Raw genomic sequence first — 14,860 nt, 5'->3', positions numbered from 1 at the left:
CCCGCCACCTCGCCCGGCTAGTTTTTTGCATTTTTAGTAGAGACGGGGTTTCACCGTGTTAGCCAGGATGGTCTCGATCTCCTGACCTCGTGATCCACCCGCCTCGTCTCCCAAAGTGCTGGGATTACAGGCGTGAGCCACCGCGCCCAGCCGAAAATCACACATTTTATGTTCTCACTAGTAGGTGGGAGCTAAACTATGAGGATGCAAAGGCATAAGAATGACGCAACAAACTTCGGGGACTCAGGGGGAAAGGGTGGGAAAGGGGTGAGGGATAAAAAGCTATAAATTGTGTTCAGTGTATACTGCTTGGGTGATGGATGCACCAAAATCTCACAAATCACCACTAAAGAACTTACTCGTGTAACCAAATACCACCTTTTCCTAAAAAAACCATGGAAATAATAAATACATAAATACAATTTAGATAAATGTTGCCAAATTGCCTTGCACCTTGTTGCAACAATTTATACCTCTACCAACAGTGTATGAGAGTGTTTGTTTCCCCATAAAGTGTATCATCCAACTTTTGGAGCCATGCCATTCTGAGAGAAAAAAAATCTCCTTGGTTTTTAGCTTGCATTTATTTAATGAATGTGAGGGTGAGCATCTTTTCAAATCTATTTATACCACTTGTATTTTTCTGTGAGCCACCCGTAATTTTGTCTATATTTTAGATTTTCTTTTTATATTAATTTGTAATTAAGTTTTACGTAGTAGAGAAGTAAGCCTTTAGTTTGTCAAATGTGCTATAAAGTTTATTTACTTGCTTATCTGTCAGAGATGATTCTGTTTTTTCAAATGTAGTGAAACTTGTTCCTCTCTTTATGTTTTCTGGGTAGGCCTTCCCTAGTGTAAAAAAATATATATCCACCTATGTTTTCTTCTGGTGCATCATTTATAGTTTCATTTTTTAATCTTCAAATCTTTCTTCCATATCAATTTATTATTTTCTTAATGATGATTGTCTCACTATCTCAAATACAATAATAACCTATCTTTTTCCCTTTACAAAAAATACCTTATTTATCATGTAATAAATTTTCATATATATTTTGGTTCATTTTTAATTCTTCAGTTTTGTGACACATTTGAATAAATGGACAGGGTTAATCTCCATTTTATCTCTTTATCAGATTTCCCCTGACTACCTTCACTTAATTATTTTACCAGATGTTTAGATTAATTTAGTAAAATTATCAAAAAGAAAAATTCTGTTGGTACTTTATTTTGTAATCACATTCAGCTTATAGATAATTAATGACATAATTGACATCTTTATATTATCGTATTTCTTCCTAATTTCCTTTGTTATCCAGTTTAGGCTCTGTGTTGTGGGATTAGAATCATTCCCTTGGATACTGTATTAGCATCCTAGTGCTGTTGTAACTAATGACCAGAGACTTAGTGTCTTAAACAACTCAAATTTATCATCTTATAGTTCTGGAGGCCAGAAGTCTGAAATGGGTCTTGCTGGGCTAAGATTAAGGTGTCAGCAGAGCTTTGTTCCTTTCTGGAGGCCCCTTGGGAAGAATTTGTCCCTTTGACTTTTCTAGCTTTTAGAGGCTATCTGCATTCCTTGGCTTATGGCCCCTTTCTCCATCTTTGAAGCTGGCAACATTGCATCTCTCTGACCATACTTCCATAGTCACATCTCTCCCTGATTACAGTTGGGAGAGTTTCTGCACTTTAAAGTACCCATGTGATTAGTTTGAGCCCGCCTAGACAATCCAGGATAATCTCCTTATCTCAAGGACCTTAACTCATCACATTCGCAAAGTTTCTTTTGGCCTGTGAGGTGTCGTCTTCACAAGTTCCAGGGATGAGGATGTGGCCATCTTTGGGGGTCCATTATTTTGCCTACTACAGATATATTCTCAACTGCCATGTCTCTCTTCACCTTCATTGAATTGAACTAGAAAAATCCTAACTCAAAAGAGGATATTTGGATTAACTAAGGCTGGGGAATTAAAAGTCCAAAATGATGTATTTAGCTTAACAGTGTTTAGCTACCAGGATGTTTATTTTTCATTTAAAATTCCCAGTTACTAACCTCAAATGGACCTTTTGGCCTGTCCTGCAATCCTGTGACATTGCTGGCTCGTTAGCTGCCCTGTCTTCCACTCCTCTCCTCTCTCCTCAAACCTCCAGGACCTCTTCTCCATCCTCACTCCTAGTGGATTAAATTGCTTCCTATTTTGTTGGATGCTGAGAAGCAATCTGGAGTAAAATCCCACGTGCACTCCCACCATCTTCTAACTCACTTGCATCAGTGTCCATATAACTAATGTCCATCTATCATTATAGTGTAAAAGAAGGTCAAACCCTCCACTTGTACTCTGGATCCCACCCCTGTGGTCCACTCTAGGAAATCACCCAGTAATTTCCCAACTTCCCCATCCTCATTTCTTTCCTCTCTATGGTAAATTCTGGCAGCTGATGATTATGTTATAATAGCATTCATTTGAACCCTGGAAGCACCAGACTCACAGGAGAGGGTTCTGCAAATAGATAACCACAAATAAATCCCTGTGATCATCCTAATGTGACAGAGAACAGAAATGTGAGCTTGACTATGTGTCCATTTTCATTGTATCATGATTTTCATTATATCCTATTAGGCTTGACATCATTTCTTTAGGCGTTAGGTCCTGGCTACAGTATTTATCTTCCTGTGAAAGTTATTCACACAGTGAATCTGATCCTGTTTAGAACCTCCATTAGAAGATTTGCATGGGGACCAAGTGGCCAAATTTAGACCAAAGCTACTGTCATAGAGCTTGCCACCAGCCACACATTCCAAGGATCTCAGTAAATATTTGATGTCTATATTCATATATCCAATTCAGTAGCTTCAGAAACCCTCAGGTGATGTCTGTTTCTTTCACCAGCCACACAATTTCCTTCTCATCTATAAGTGAGAAAATTATTTGTAAATCATTAGTTCCTATTTTGATAGAAAATATGAAAATGACTGCTGTGGCCTAGGAATATCTTCAAACATTTCGATAGCACAAATCTTTCCCTGGATGTGCGGATAACCACACAGCCTCAGAAATAGTCAATGGAGACAAAGCTTCTAGTAGACAAGTTTTATAAAACTGTTTTTGGTAAAGGTTATTTGTTTAGCGGACTCTCTAAAAAGCAGGAACAAAGAGAAAAATCAACTGGATTTAAAAACAAAGCCACAGAGAACATCTGTTCCCTGATATCTTATCTGATACGCATTCAATCCAAGTTTCAAAAAATTTTCAAAGTCATCATTCCCTTCACTACAAATTAAGTTTGCTAACAATATTGCCATTTTTTTTCCCCTGAGGAATGAAAAGAATGTCTGTGCTCATTAAAGGGAGACAAAACTCTTGGCCTGGGCCCCGCATGGGTCACTTTGTGAGTTAAGTTGGAGGGAGAACAGGCCTCATCTCCACCCTACAACCAAACCAATACCAGGTAAGGCAGGAGGGCCTTTCTTAAGGAGAAGAGCGACATGGCCTGACAGTCACTAGTATTCATTTTTCACAATTGCCTAAGTGATTTTCTTCTTATTTGAGCTGAGGGTCTCTATGTGTGAGATTAGCATGAAAAAATAAAACAGGGTGGGGATTTCCTCTTGGAAAGAACATGCTGTGGTTGTGGTAGTGAACGAAGTGTGACAAGAAAGCCAAAGGTGCAAGGCATATGCCAGTAAAATATGCATGTCTTGTCAGCCCATTGGCCTTGCCTATCTCTCTCTCCTGAACTCTGTCATGACCTCCAATGGAGTCTCAGGTTCCTGCTTCAAGAAAAAACATGGCCCTAAGACTCGCTATCCAAGGAAAAACTCTGTCAGCATTTTTGTGCTACTCTTTCTGGTCAAAGAACTGAGCCTCCTACTGCAGAGGCAAGTTGCCCAAGTTCACATATGTGAGGAGTGACAGGATGAGTTCACAAGTCCTAGTCTTTATACCTCCAAGCCAGCATTCTTTCTGTTAGCCACAGCTGAGCCAAGAGACCTCCACCACTGGCACTGTGGGTGACAGAATGTGAACATATGTGTGTACAGCAAGGTAGGTCAACTTCAGCACATGGGGCCTGATAATTTTTGTTGCAGGGGGCTGTCCTATTTATTATAGGGTGTTGGGCAGCATCCTCAGGCTTTTCCCACTAGATGCTAGGAGCATCCATCCCCTAAGCTGCGACAACCAAAAATATATCCAGACATTGCCAGATGTCCCCAGGGCATGGGGGGCAAAATCAATCCTGCTTGAGAACCACATATTTGTGTGTATATGTGTATACGTATATATGCACATATATTGTGTGTATATACATATATATGAACTATTTATGAATAAATGTTCATGAAGCATCCCCTCAACCTCCTCCAAAAGAAAACAAAGTATAAGAGAAGTTTTGCAGATACCAAAATCCTCTGTGGAAATATTCTAGCTTCTAGAAGCTTCCTATCCCTCTTCTGCTGTCCTTTAAGTTTCGGGCACACTGCCCAATGTTGTTCTTCATGGCAGATTTACTCTATGTGTATAATATCATAGTTTTTCATTCTGTCTCAAAGTAGCTGTCTGCTACATACTAATACAAATTAAAAAGGGCCTTTATAGGCCAGGCGCAGTGGCTCATGCCTGTAATCCCAACACAGCACTTTGGGAGGCTGAGGCAGGTGGATCACAAGGTCAAGGGATTGAAACTATCCTGGCCAACATGAGTGAAAGCCCATCTCTACTAAAAATACAAAAATTAGCTGGGCGTGGTGGTGTGCACCCCTGTAATTCCAGCTACTCGGGAGGCTGAGGTAGGAGAATCACTTGAACCCAGGAGGTGGAGGTTGCAGTGAGCTGAGGTCGTGCCACTGCACTCCAGCCTGGCAACAGAGTGAGACTCCATCCGCCCCCCCCCCCAAAAAAAAGTGCCTTTATAGACAATAGTAAACATACAGAGACAAAGTTTTATGGATTCAAGGAATTCAAGTACATGTGTCTCATCTTTAGTGGAATCAGGATCTGTTTAAAAAACAAACATCAGCCAATCAGGTGTGCACTGGCTCCAGTGCAACATAGAACACACCAGCTGAAAAACTGGCTAAAAAGGAGTTAACTTCGGTAAAATCCCTGATTCCAAGTTGGCATAGGGTCAAATGACAAGTTTAACGGGAGTGTTACGGCATTCTTTTCAAATGAGTTATTTTAAAACCAGACTGAGGTATTCACAGCTTTTCTTCTGACCCTTTAAGATGACCTTTCTGAAAATTATTTTTAATTGGTTGTTCTGAATCCATATAGACTGTTGATATACATACAGCTTTCCTTTGTAATGCTCCAAATTGACCTTCCCTTTAAATAAACATATTAGCTGACATGCAAATTGTCCCTCTTGAACATGTCCTTCAAATGGACACTAATGCCAGCCAACAACCAAGAAGCTGTAGTTTCCTTCCTGTGTGAATATTAGGTGTGAGAAGAGTTCACAGCTCCTGGCTTTGGCAGAGCCAATATTTGACTTGCAGTGTTCCCTGGCAGAAAGGCAGACGAGGCCTTACCTTTGGGAATGGTGATCTGGCAGCTCAGGTCACAGTCCTGTTGCAACTGATAAAAAGCCACTTCCTGCAGCCGGGCCCTCTCCAGCTCTGAGAGACTCTGGATGGGGACTGACCTCAGCCGTACACTGCGGCCTGACATGCTGTTCCAGGTGAAATCACCCTGTAGGCCAAAGAAAAAAAAAAATCAAGAGTTACAGAGTTCACCTACCTCTCACAAATCTCATCCTCTCTTAGTAATAAAGTCAAGCAAACCACCTTTGTGTTCCAAAATTGGGTCTCAATTCCCAAAGTCAAATCGTCTTTTATTTCACTGTGGATTTTCTCAGTTAATTGCAAATGTCAAAATCTCAAGTATCTGCTGGGTCACATGATCTCATCTTATTATGCATATAGGCCTAAGGAAAATATGTAGAAAGATACTGTGAGGGTCCTACTTCTTCCTTTTTATGGGAACACACGGGAACTTTTAACTTTTGTGAAATACTGTGCTGCTGCTAATTGCCATCATGCACATCAGATATAGGGGGATGAGTGTGTATTGAGAGCCTGCCGTGGGCCAGTGACTGCACCAAGGGCATTTTTAAAAATTGGCAAATAAAAATGGTACATATTCATGTGGCACATGGTGATATTTCTATACATATGGTTATTAGATATGTATTTCTAATAATTAGTAACTAATCTCAAACATTTATTATTTCTTTGGTTGCTAACATTCAATATCCTCCTTCTAGCTATTTGAGATTATGTATTGCTGTTAACTATTGTCAAGGGCTTTTTAGTTAATCCCTCCAACAACCTTATGAAGTGGTTAACATTTTTTTACCTATCTCATATAAAATTTAATAATATAATCTAGTATATGACAATATATTATAATAGATAGTAAAGTTTATACTTATGGTATATTACATGAATAGTACAGTGACATATAGTATCTATACATATAGTAATATAATATAGATGATGAAACTGAGGCTTGAGGAGGTTAAGTAATTCTCCCCAAATCATAAAACTTACAAGATTTGGAATGAGGACTCAAGCTAAGAATGTAGGGCTTTAAACTCTATGCTAATATTGTAACCATTGAGGTTCTATTTATATACTCTCATGAGTTATTTTGAACACAATAAGCTTAGAGATATGATCAATAGGAAGATGTTTAGTATTTATAGAGACATTTGATGCTAAAATACTCCACATCAAAGAGTCAAAGATTCCCACAATCTTAAAAGTGTACTCAAGTGTACACATGCACACCCTTGCAGCCTACTGAGGGTGAATGGCTCCACCCTCAGTGCAGACAGTGGGAAAGTCATGCCCAAAGAAAAAGTACTTTACAATCCTCCGAAGCCCAGTGTCTCCTTACTAAAGAAGACTTCCTGTGAATCTCATATATAAGTCATGCTGCAACAGATTTGAAGAGGCAGCTGCTGTTGCTCAATGATCAAGAAAAGAAAAGTTCTATTGGGGAAGGAGAGGTGCTGGCCCACGCAGGGACTCATTGCAATAAATGGAACACTTACAGAATCCCATAAGACTTCACTATCTTAAAGAAGTCACTCGCCTGGTGGCTCATGCCTGTAATCCCAGCACTTTGGGAGGCTGAGGTGGGTGGATCACTTGAGGTCAGGAGTTTGAGACCAGCCTGGCCAACATGACAAAACCCAGTCTCTACTAAAAATACAAAATTAACTGGGCATGGTGGTGCATGCCTGTAGTTCCAGCTACTTGGGAGGCCGAGGCAGGAGAATTGCTTCAACCTGGGAGGCAGAGGTTGCAGTGAGCCAAGACTGCACCACTGCATTCCAGCCTGGGCAACAAGAGCAAAACTCTGTCTAAAAAAAAAAAAAAAAAAAAAAGAAGTCACTCACCTTAAAGAAGGGAGACAGAAAGACTGGTCCCAGCAACAAAGTGCCATAGCACTTTGTTTCACACTGGTAGCATATTCCTGCCTAGTGTATTCATTCCAAAAGTCAATGGCACTATGTTAATTCCTTGATATTTTCCATTTATCTGGGATTTCATTCATTCATTTAATAGATGAGTACATTATACTCTGGTAGGGGCAGCAAATGAACGGGGTAAGTAAAAGGAATGGTGTGTTAAATAATGATAACTGTTAGGGAGAAGAAAAAGGCAAAGCGGAAGTAAAAGAAAGGAATTTGCAGTTTTAGAGACAGCAGTCAGGAAAGACATCACTGAGAAGGTAAAATTTGAGCAAGTGCTAAAAGAAGTTATGGCTTTTAGCTTCTTTGCCTTGACATGTATGAATTACATCCAGTGGATAATGATGAAGACTAGCAGGAACCCAGGAGGAGCTCAGGGAGGGTGATGCAGGAGGGCATGTCGGGAGAGGAGTGAGTGAGCAAATCTAGTCAAAGTGAGGAGGCTGCAGTCACATTCAGTGAACAGAAGAAAATTCTTCTGGGGCTAGTGTATTTTGAATTTTTTCTTTCTTTTTTCTTTTTTTTTCTTTTGGTATAACCAGTCTAAGAATAAATAGGACATGTAGATATTACGGTTGGGGACTCAGGCCTTGGGTGTAACCCTCACTCACACTCTAAGCTTAGAGTACAAGGAACACTATTGGGGAATTTTTTTTATTATTATTTTCTCCCAGATAGAAAGTCCCCAGATGAGTTTATAAATTTTAGATACGAAGCTTAGGTACCTAAGGGAGCTGACTGCTATTTGAAGTGTCAAAGCAGAATTACATACCAATTCTTTAAAAGCGTTTAAAGATGTGACCTCCAATGGGCTTAATTATCTGTAGTAGGGGTTTGACAATCTTTTTCTGTAAAGATCACATAGAAAATATATCAGGCTTTGTGAGCCATGTGATCTCTGTTACAACTACTCAAGTCTCGCTTGGTGGCATGAAAGCAGCCACATATAATTTATAAATTAGTGAGTGTGGCCATATTCCAATAAAACTTTATTTACAAAAACAGCAGGCTGGTTTTGGCTGGCGGGCTAGAGTTTCCCAGCCTGTGAACTATAGCTTATGACTGAAATCAACTAATTCCTAGAAGGGACATTTTGTTCTTATTTACTAAGTCCTCCTGGTTAATTAATTCAAACAATATTTAATAAGCACAGATGAGATGCTAAGCTCTGTGGTAGGCTTGGCACTATTAAGATGACAACACAATCCTTGTCCTCAGAGTTAACCTTCAGGTAGGAAGAACACAAGCAATCCATAAAACACAGAGACTGTGATACTAGAAATAAGTACTAAATGCAATGAATGCCTAGGAGAGAAGGCTTTGTTATCTATCTGGAGGATCAAGGAAAGCTTTATAGAGAAGGTAGTGTTTCAACGGAGGCTTGAAAGTTGAGTAAGAGGGAGCAGGGTTCGCCCAGTAGCAATGCAACTTTAGCAGCAGGTGCCAAGGCAAATGAGTTTGAGAAAACAGGCTTGTTCAGGAATTACAAGGCCGGAAGGAGGAAAATGGCAAGAGGTGAAGCCAAGCAGAAGTCAGGGCCAGATTCTGTAGGGCTGTCTCTGTTGGCAATGCAAACTAGATTAGATTTTCCTCCATAGGTGATGGCTAGTCATTCAGGAGGCTAGTCATTCAGGAACTTTGAGCTAGAGAGGAACATGAGAAGATTTGAATTATAGGGAAGATGACTGGAAACAAGTTTCCTAAGGAATTAAAGGGGAGAGCAAGTCAAAGATGTGGGGATGAGAAAAGACTCTGTGCTAAGTAGGATGCTGATTCCAATTTGAACAGACACGGGAGATACTTAGAACCACATAGATGCTGGAGAATAAACTGGATGCAGTGAGGGGAAGAGAAGGAGTAATCTAGCATGACTCTTGAGTTTCTAGTTTCAGCAACTGGGCAGATAGTAACACTAATCACCAAGATGGGGAATGGCAGAGGGAATTAGGTTTGCAGGGGGAGAAGGAAGATCACCCAGTTTTGGACATGGTGAAAATGGTATTTTCTTTTGAAAAAATAGAATTAAAACATTACTAAGTCTGGCAAAACAGAACCTGGCCAATTTATATTTTTCTTGAGCCTTGATTTTCTTCTCTCAATTAAAACGGTTCCAACACAATCAAATAATATATGTTTTTTTCAAACTGTTTACAAATGACTACACTTAGCATAATAAAAAGTGAAGTGCGATGCTTCAAGTTTACTTTAGTTCATTATATATTGCAGCCCATGGTTCTTAACTTCTTGGATTTTTAAACTTCTTTGGTATATTTGGAATTGTTAACCAAAAGAGAGAGCTGAGGTTATTTTATTATGGCAGACCCAGTTGACCAAGACAATCTCCGTATTTTTTGTTTCCTTATTTTTACTTTTTAAATTTCTGTGGTTCATAGTAGGTTTATATATTTATGGGGTACATGATTTCAAATTTGTTTAGATTTTATAAATGTAGATGAAATTGAAATTCACCCAATGTCTCTGGATAGACTAAAGACCTTGGCAGTTGTAAAAATATCTTTCTATTCTAGGGTACTATGTGACAGCATTAATAAAGGGCAGCAATATGACAAAACGATATAGGATAATGGTCCTTGGTGGGGTAATGTTGCCCCCAGTAAGCATTTAGCAATGTCTGGAGACATTTTTGGTTGTTATAACTGGGGCAGCGTTTGATAGTGGCAGCTAGAAGACAGAGGCTAGGGATGCTGCTAAGCACCTTGTAATGCACAGGACTACTGCCCAAAATCAAGAACTATCTGGATCAAAATGTCTATAGTGCAGAGGTTGAGAAACCTTGGTTTAGCATAAATAAGTCTGCTGTTAAGCCCAAATTACATAGAATCTCCATAAAATGATGGTGCTGGGAAATATTAACAATTATTTATATATTTTATCATAAAAATATGCACTATATATTCATATATATATCATGCATTACTATGTGTATTTTATATGTATTTTTCTACATATTGTACACATAAACAAAATCATAGGGCTTATTTTAAGCTAGTTTTAAGAAGCACAAATGCTACAAACCTAATTAAAAGAAGCAAACCAAAAAAAGTTTGAAAACAATAGAGTCTTGATTAACTGGAGAACAACCCACCAAAAGTGTTAACTAAAGAGATTTCCTTCCCACCAGAAGTATATGTCTCTATGTTTAGAAAAAAAGAAGCAAAAGACAAACTAAAACCCAAGCAATACAATATCTATGCTTTATTCAGAAAGTCATTCTTTTGAGCTAAGTTGCATTTTTACAAACAGACTTGATTTTCCCATGAAATAAAATTGATTGAAATAATTTTGGTTTTGTTCTACACCACATTGTTTTCTTACATCCTTGGGGCTAGTCTCTAATTGCAGCATCTCTTTAATCTCATCCAACTGTAAACTCCCCAAGGCCAAACAAGGGGTGAGGCAGGGCTGTTCAAAATGTGGTTTGTGGACCCAAGGCATCAGAAACACCTGGGCAGATGATCATTGTTAAACATGTAGCCTCCTTTGGCTGTAAGGTAGATTTAGAGAATTAGAGTCACAAGGAATAGGTCCCAAGCACCTCCATTATAAAGCAGCATCCCCAGATGAGTCTTACTTTTTGCATAATAAAGGTTGAGTCTCACTGGTATGGTGGTGAAGACTTGGATTCAAATAGAAGGCAGCTCTTTGGTAAGATTCAGAAAATCTCTGATCATCGGTTTTCTCATTAATAAGATGGAGAAAAAACAAGACTTAACGCTCAGTTTGTAGGGATAATATCAGACAATACAAATGAATTTCTTGTGGAAGGCTTATAATCTCCCACAAGACCTGAATAAATGGAAATTTAAGTTATAATTAATATTAATCATCACCACTCTAAATTTGCATCCCCATCTGATGTGGTTAGGATGTTTGTCCCCTCCAAATCTCATGTTGAAATATAATCACTAATGTTGGAGGTGGGGCCTGGTGGGAGGTGTTTGGGTCATGAGGGTGGATCCCTCATGAATGTCTTGGTGCTGTCCTTGCAATAGTGAATTCTTGCTCCAAGTTCATGTGAGATATGGTTGTTTAAAAGAGCATGGCACTTCTTCCCTCTCTCTCTTGCTTCTGCTCTTACCATGTGACAGGTTGCCTCCCTGTTGCCTTCCATCCTGAGTAAAAGTTACCTGAGGCCATTACTAGAAGATGAGCAGATGACACCACCATGCTTCCTGTACAGCCTGCAGAACTGTGAACCAATTAAACTTCTTTTCCTTTCTTTATAAATTACCCAGTCTCAGGTATTTTTATGGTGATACAAGAAGGACCTAGCACAGCATCTTAACTTGGAAGTTTTAGAGACACCAAAAACTCTTAAGAAATGTGTGCTGAATTACACAGCAAGTTTTACAAGGTGATAAGAGGTAGAGAAGGAGGTAGCGCAGGGTGAGGGGAATAGGAGTGCTGCATGAGCTACCAGGAAAGCCTTACAGAGAACATGATTTTTGCACCAACCCTTAAGGAGGTGAGGGAATGAGCCAGGCGGGTTTCGGAAGCCCAGTAGCCCAGGCAGAGACTGGTTGACATAGGTATAGCATAGCATGGTGGCTAAAAGCAAGGGGTGGCAAGCTGGGCTGCCTGAGTTTGAGTCCCAGTTTTGCCACTTACTAGCCAGCCATGTGGCTTTTTAGCAAGCTACTTACACTCCCCATGCCCCACTTTCCTCATCTATGAAACGGGGATGATGATAGGGATTTTGCTGATACAAGCTGACTAGCCCGGGAGCCAAGGACTGCCTACTTATTGTTTTCATAAATCAAGTTTATGAAAACTACAGCCACACTCATTCATTGTTATTGTCTATGGCAGCCTACAGGCCACAATTGCAGAGTTGAGTTGTTGCAACAGAGAATGCACAGTCCACGAAGCTGCCCTTCCGCAAAGGGCCATTAACCATCTGGCCCTTTATGGAAAAAGTTTGCTGACCCCTGGACTGGACTAAAAGTAAAGGCACATCTGTGATTAGGATCTGCCTTTTGCCATCACCATTTTCCTCCTCTCCTAAGATTTTGTCTCTGAGAAACATCCCAGAGAGCCTGTAAAAAAAAAAAAAAAAAATCACACAACATAACAATGATTTAGCATATTTAAAAATATGCAAATGCTAGCATGAAATAGAAGTGGTTATCTGCAAATGACCTGTTCACCTGGGTTACTGATAAACTAAAGAAGTAGAAATGAACATTGTCAAACCCAGGGCTGGGCTAACACCATCTAAAAAAACAAATGTCACTTACATCTTGTTTCCAGTGGAAAGAACCTTTCCAATGGTTAGCATAGAGGGGACATACTGGAAATCCTCAAGGGCAAAAACGTCAGAGCAAAAGGTCAATTTCATTTCTGTGTAGTCCCAGTTGAATTGTGGACTTTTCTAATTGGCCATCAATTTAATTCTTAGTTCTAAGCTCTCTTGAGTCTTGGATGGGAGGAAGGTAAGACAGCCTGCACAAATCTCAGGGTTGCAGAAAGTGGAAACACTGGCATGAATTAGAAACTTCTCAATGACAGGGCCAGCAGCTAATGGTTCTACTTGTCTTTCTCTAATTAAATTTAGTTCGCTGAAATTAGAACGACCTCCAGAGATAGCTTAGACCTTGAAGATGCTGCTCACATTTATAGATGGTCCACTCTCTGCTAGTTACTGTTCTAAGCCTTTTATTTATATTATCTCATTTAATTCTTACAACAACCTAAGGACTATGTTACCATCATTATTCCCATATTTCAGATGAAGAAACTGAGGCACAGAACTTAAGCAACTTGCCAAGAGCACACACCAATTAAGTGGCAGAGTTAGGATTTGAAGCCAGGCTTTAGGTTCTGGAATTTAGACTCATAACCACTATATGTATTTCATAACATTTCATGATAAATCAATTCAAACCTCTAACTTTACAAATGAGCAAAGCAGCTGCAGTGGCATAATGGGATCTGGGACATCAGGGTCATGTTCCCCTCTTTCCACCACCAAGCCCTTTCATTATGAGACATACCCTTATAATAATGAAAGCCAGACAGTGTTTAAAAATTCAGAGACTTAAAGTTTCCTCTTTTGTAAAAGACAGTACAAGCACATCAGATTTATTATTAGCCTTATATAATATCAAAACTGTTCCCCCAAACCCATATTTATCACAGCCACAGCAACTAAAATGTTGCACCCATATTCAAGAAGTTAAGAGGGAAAGAAAACCACCCTTTCAGACTTCAAAATAGCCTGTGCCAGAATCTTTTACAGAAATCAGCCCAATTATGCTGTTCTGTTAATCACAACACAATCCTTTCTGCTTGAGTTTGCTCATTTCAAGCTGCCACAACATCATTAATCTAAAAATAAGGTTCTCATAAATCCATATCGACACAGTTTTTAGCTGTCACACATCTCAGACACTGATCAATCCAGTTTTCTTCCTAAATCACAAGATGGATGTGAAAGAATCACAAAATTTTATTACAATTGTTTTCTGAAAAAGAAGTGTAAATGTAGATATTTATATTGCTTACCCATAAATTATAATCAGCTGCGTCTTTGCTGTCCTCCCTAATCTAACTGAACTAAGCTTGGAGTAGGAAGTTGAGTCTGTTTTTAAAAAATTATTTTTTTGGTAAAAAATGCATCCTGAAATGGCAGATCATATCGAATGTCTGAGAAATGGCCTAGCTGGCATAGCTGTGACTCCCACGATACCTTTTGTTGCCAAAGACCTCCGCTACTGTGAATCTTGGGACCAAAAATATGCAGTCTTTTCATCGGATCATTGAGAAGTTCCTGTCCTTTCAGAACGAAGACAGGCTGTGTCCCTGAGTAAGTGCACAAATGAGTGAGTGCGTTTGTGTGTGTGTGTGTGTGTGTGTGTGTGTGTGTGTGTGTGTGTGTGTGTGTGAGAGAGAGAGAGAGAGAGAGAGTTGGGGAGGAGGAAAAAGGGGAGGGAAGGGACAAAAAGAATGAGAGAAATTGAAACTGGATTTCCTGTTTCTTATTTTAATAAGACCATTTTGAAGAAATATACTCGAGTTAGAAAAGGATTGCTCTAAAAAAATCCTCTTTTCCACAGGGATCTACAAATGGTAATTGAATTGTAACTGTGCAAACTGTCCTTATTAGGAATCAACCAAAGAATGTTGGAAGCCACTAGTGAAACCCCTGAGAGCAAGATAAAGCACATAGGATGCATTCTTTGTTTAGGACAAATTCTCAGTTCTTAAATTATGTTTTAAAACTACTGACTCCATTTTTCTAACACTAGTCACACACATTAAAAAGAAAAAGTTTTCATTCTCTTTTACACCGAAGCATAACACATGCTCTGTATTTTATCCTCTTTGTGGGACAGCAGTCCTTGAGAAGTTATTCATT

General features: G+C 39.3%; 1 protein-coding gene across 3 annotated transcripts in view; it reads right to left on the bottom strand.

Moving 5' to 3' along the window:
- ARHGAP6 (Rho GTPase activating protein 6) overlaps positions 1–14,860 on the bottom strand; it is a 515,359-nt gene that overhangs the window by 113,903 nt on the left and 386,596 nt on the right. For 2 of the 3 annotated variants that reach the window (XM_011994872.1, XM_011994873.1), the window contains exon 2: positions 5,534–5,693. In XM_011994872.1, coding sequence (XP_011850262.1) covers positions 5,534–5,693 — 160 coding nt within the window. Of the gene's footprint in view, positions 1–5,533; positions 5,694–14,007; positions 14,345–14,860 lie in introns of those variants that run through there. The other variant, XM_011994874.1, reaches the window with a different exon arrangement.

This window comes from Mandrillus leucophaeus, unplaced genomic scaffold (assembly GCF_000951045.1).
Source record: "Mandrillus leucophaeus isolate KB7577 unplaced genomic scaffold, Mleu.le_1.0 Scaffold462, whole genome shotgun sequence".
In the NCBI taxonomy this organism is placed as follows: Eukaryota; Metazoa; Chordata; class Mammalia; order Primates; family Cercopithecidae; genus Mandrillus; species Mandrillus leucophaeus.
Note: the sequence above shows the minus strand (reverse complement) of the source record. Positions and strands in the feature narration are given on the sequence as shown.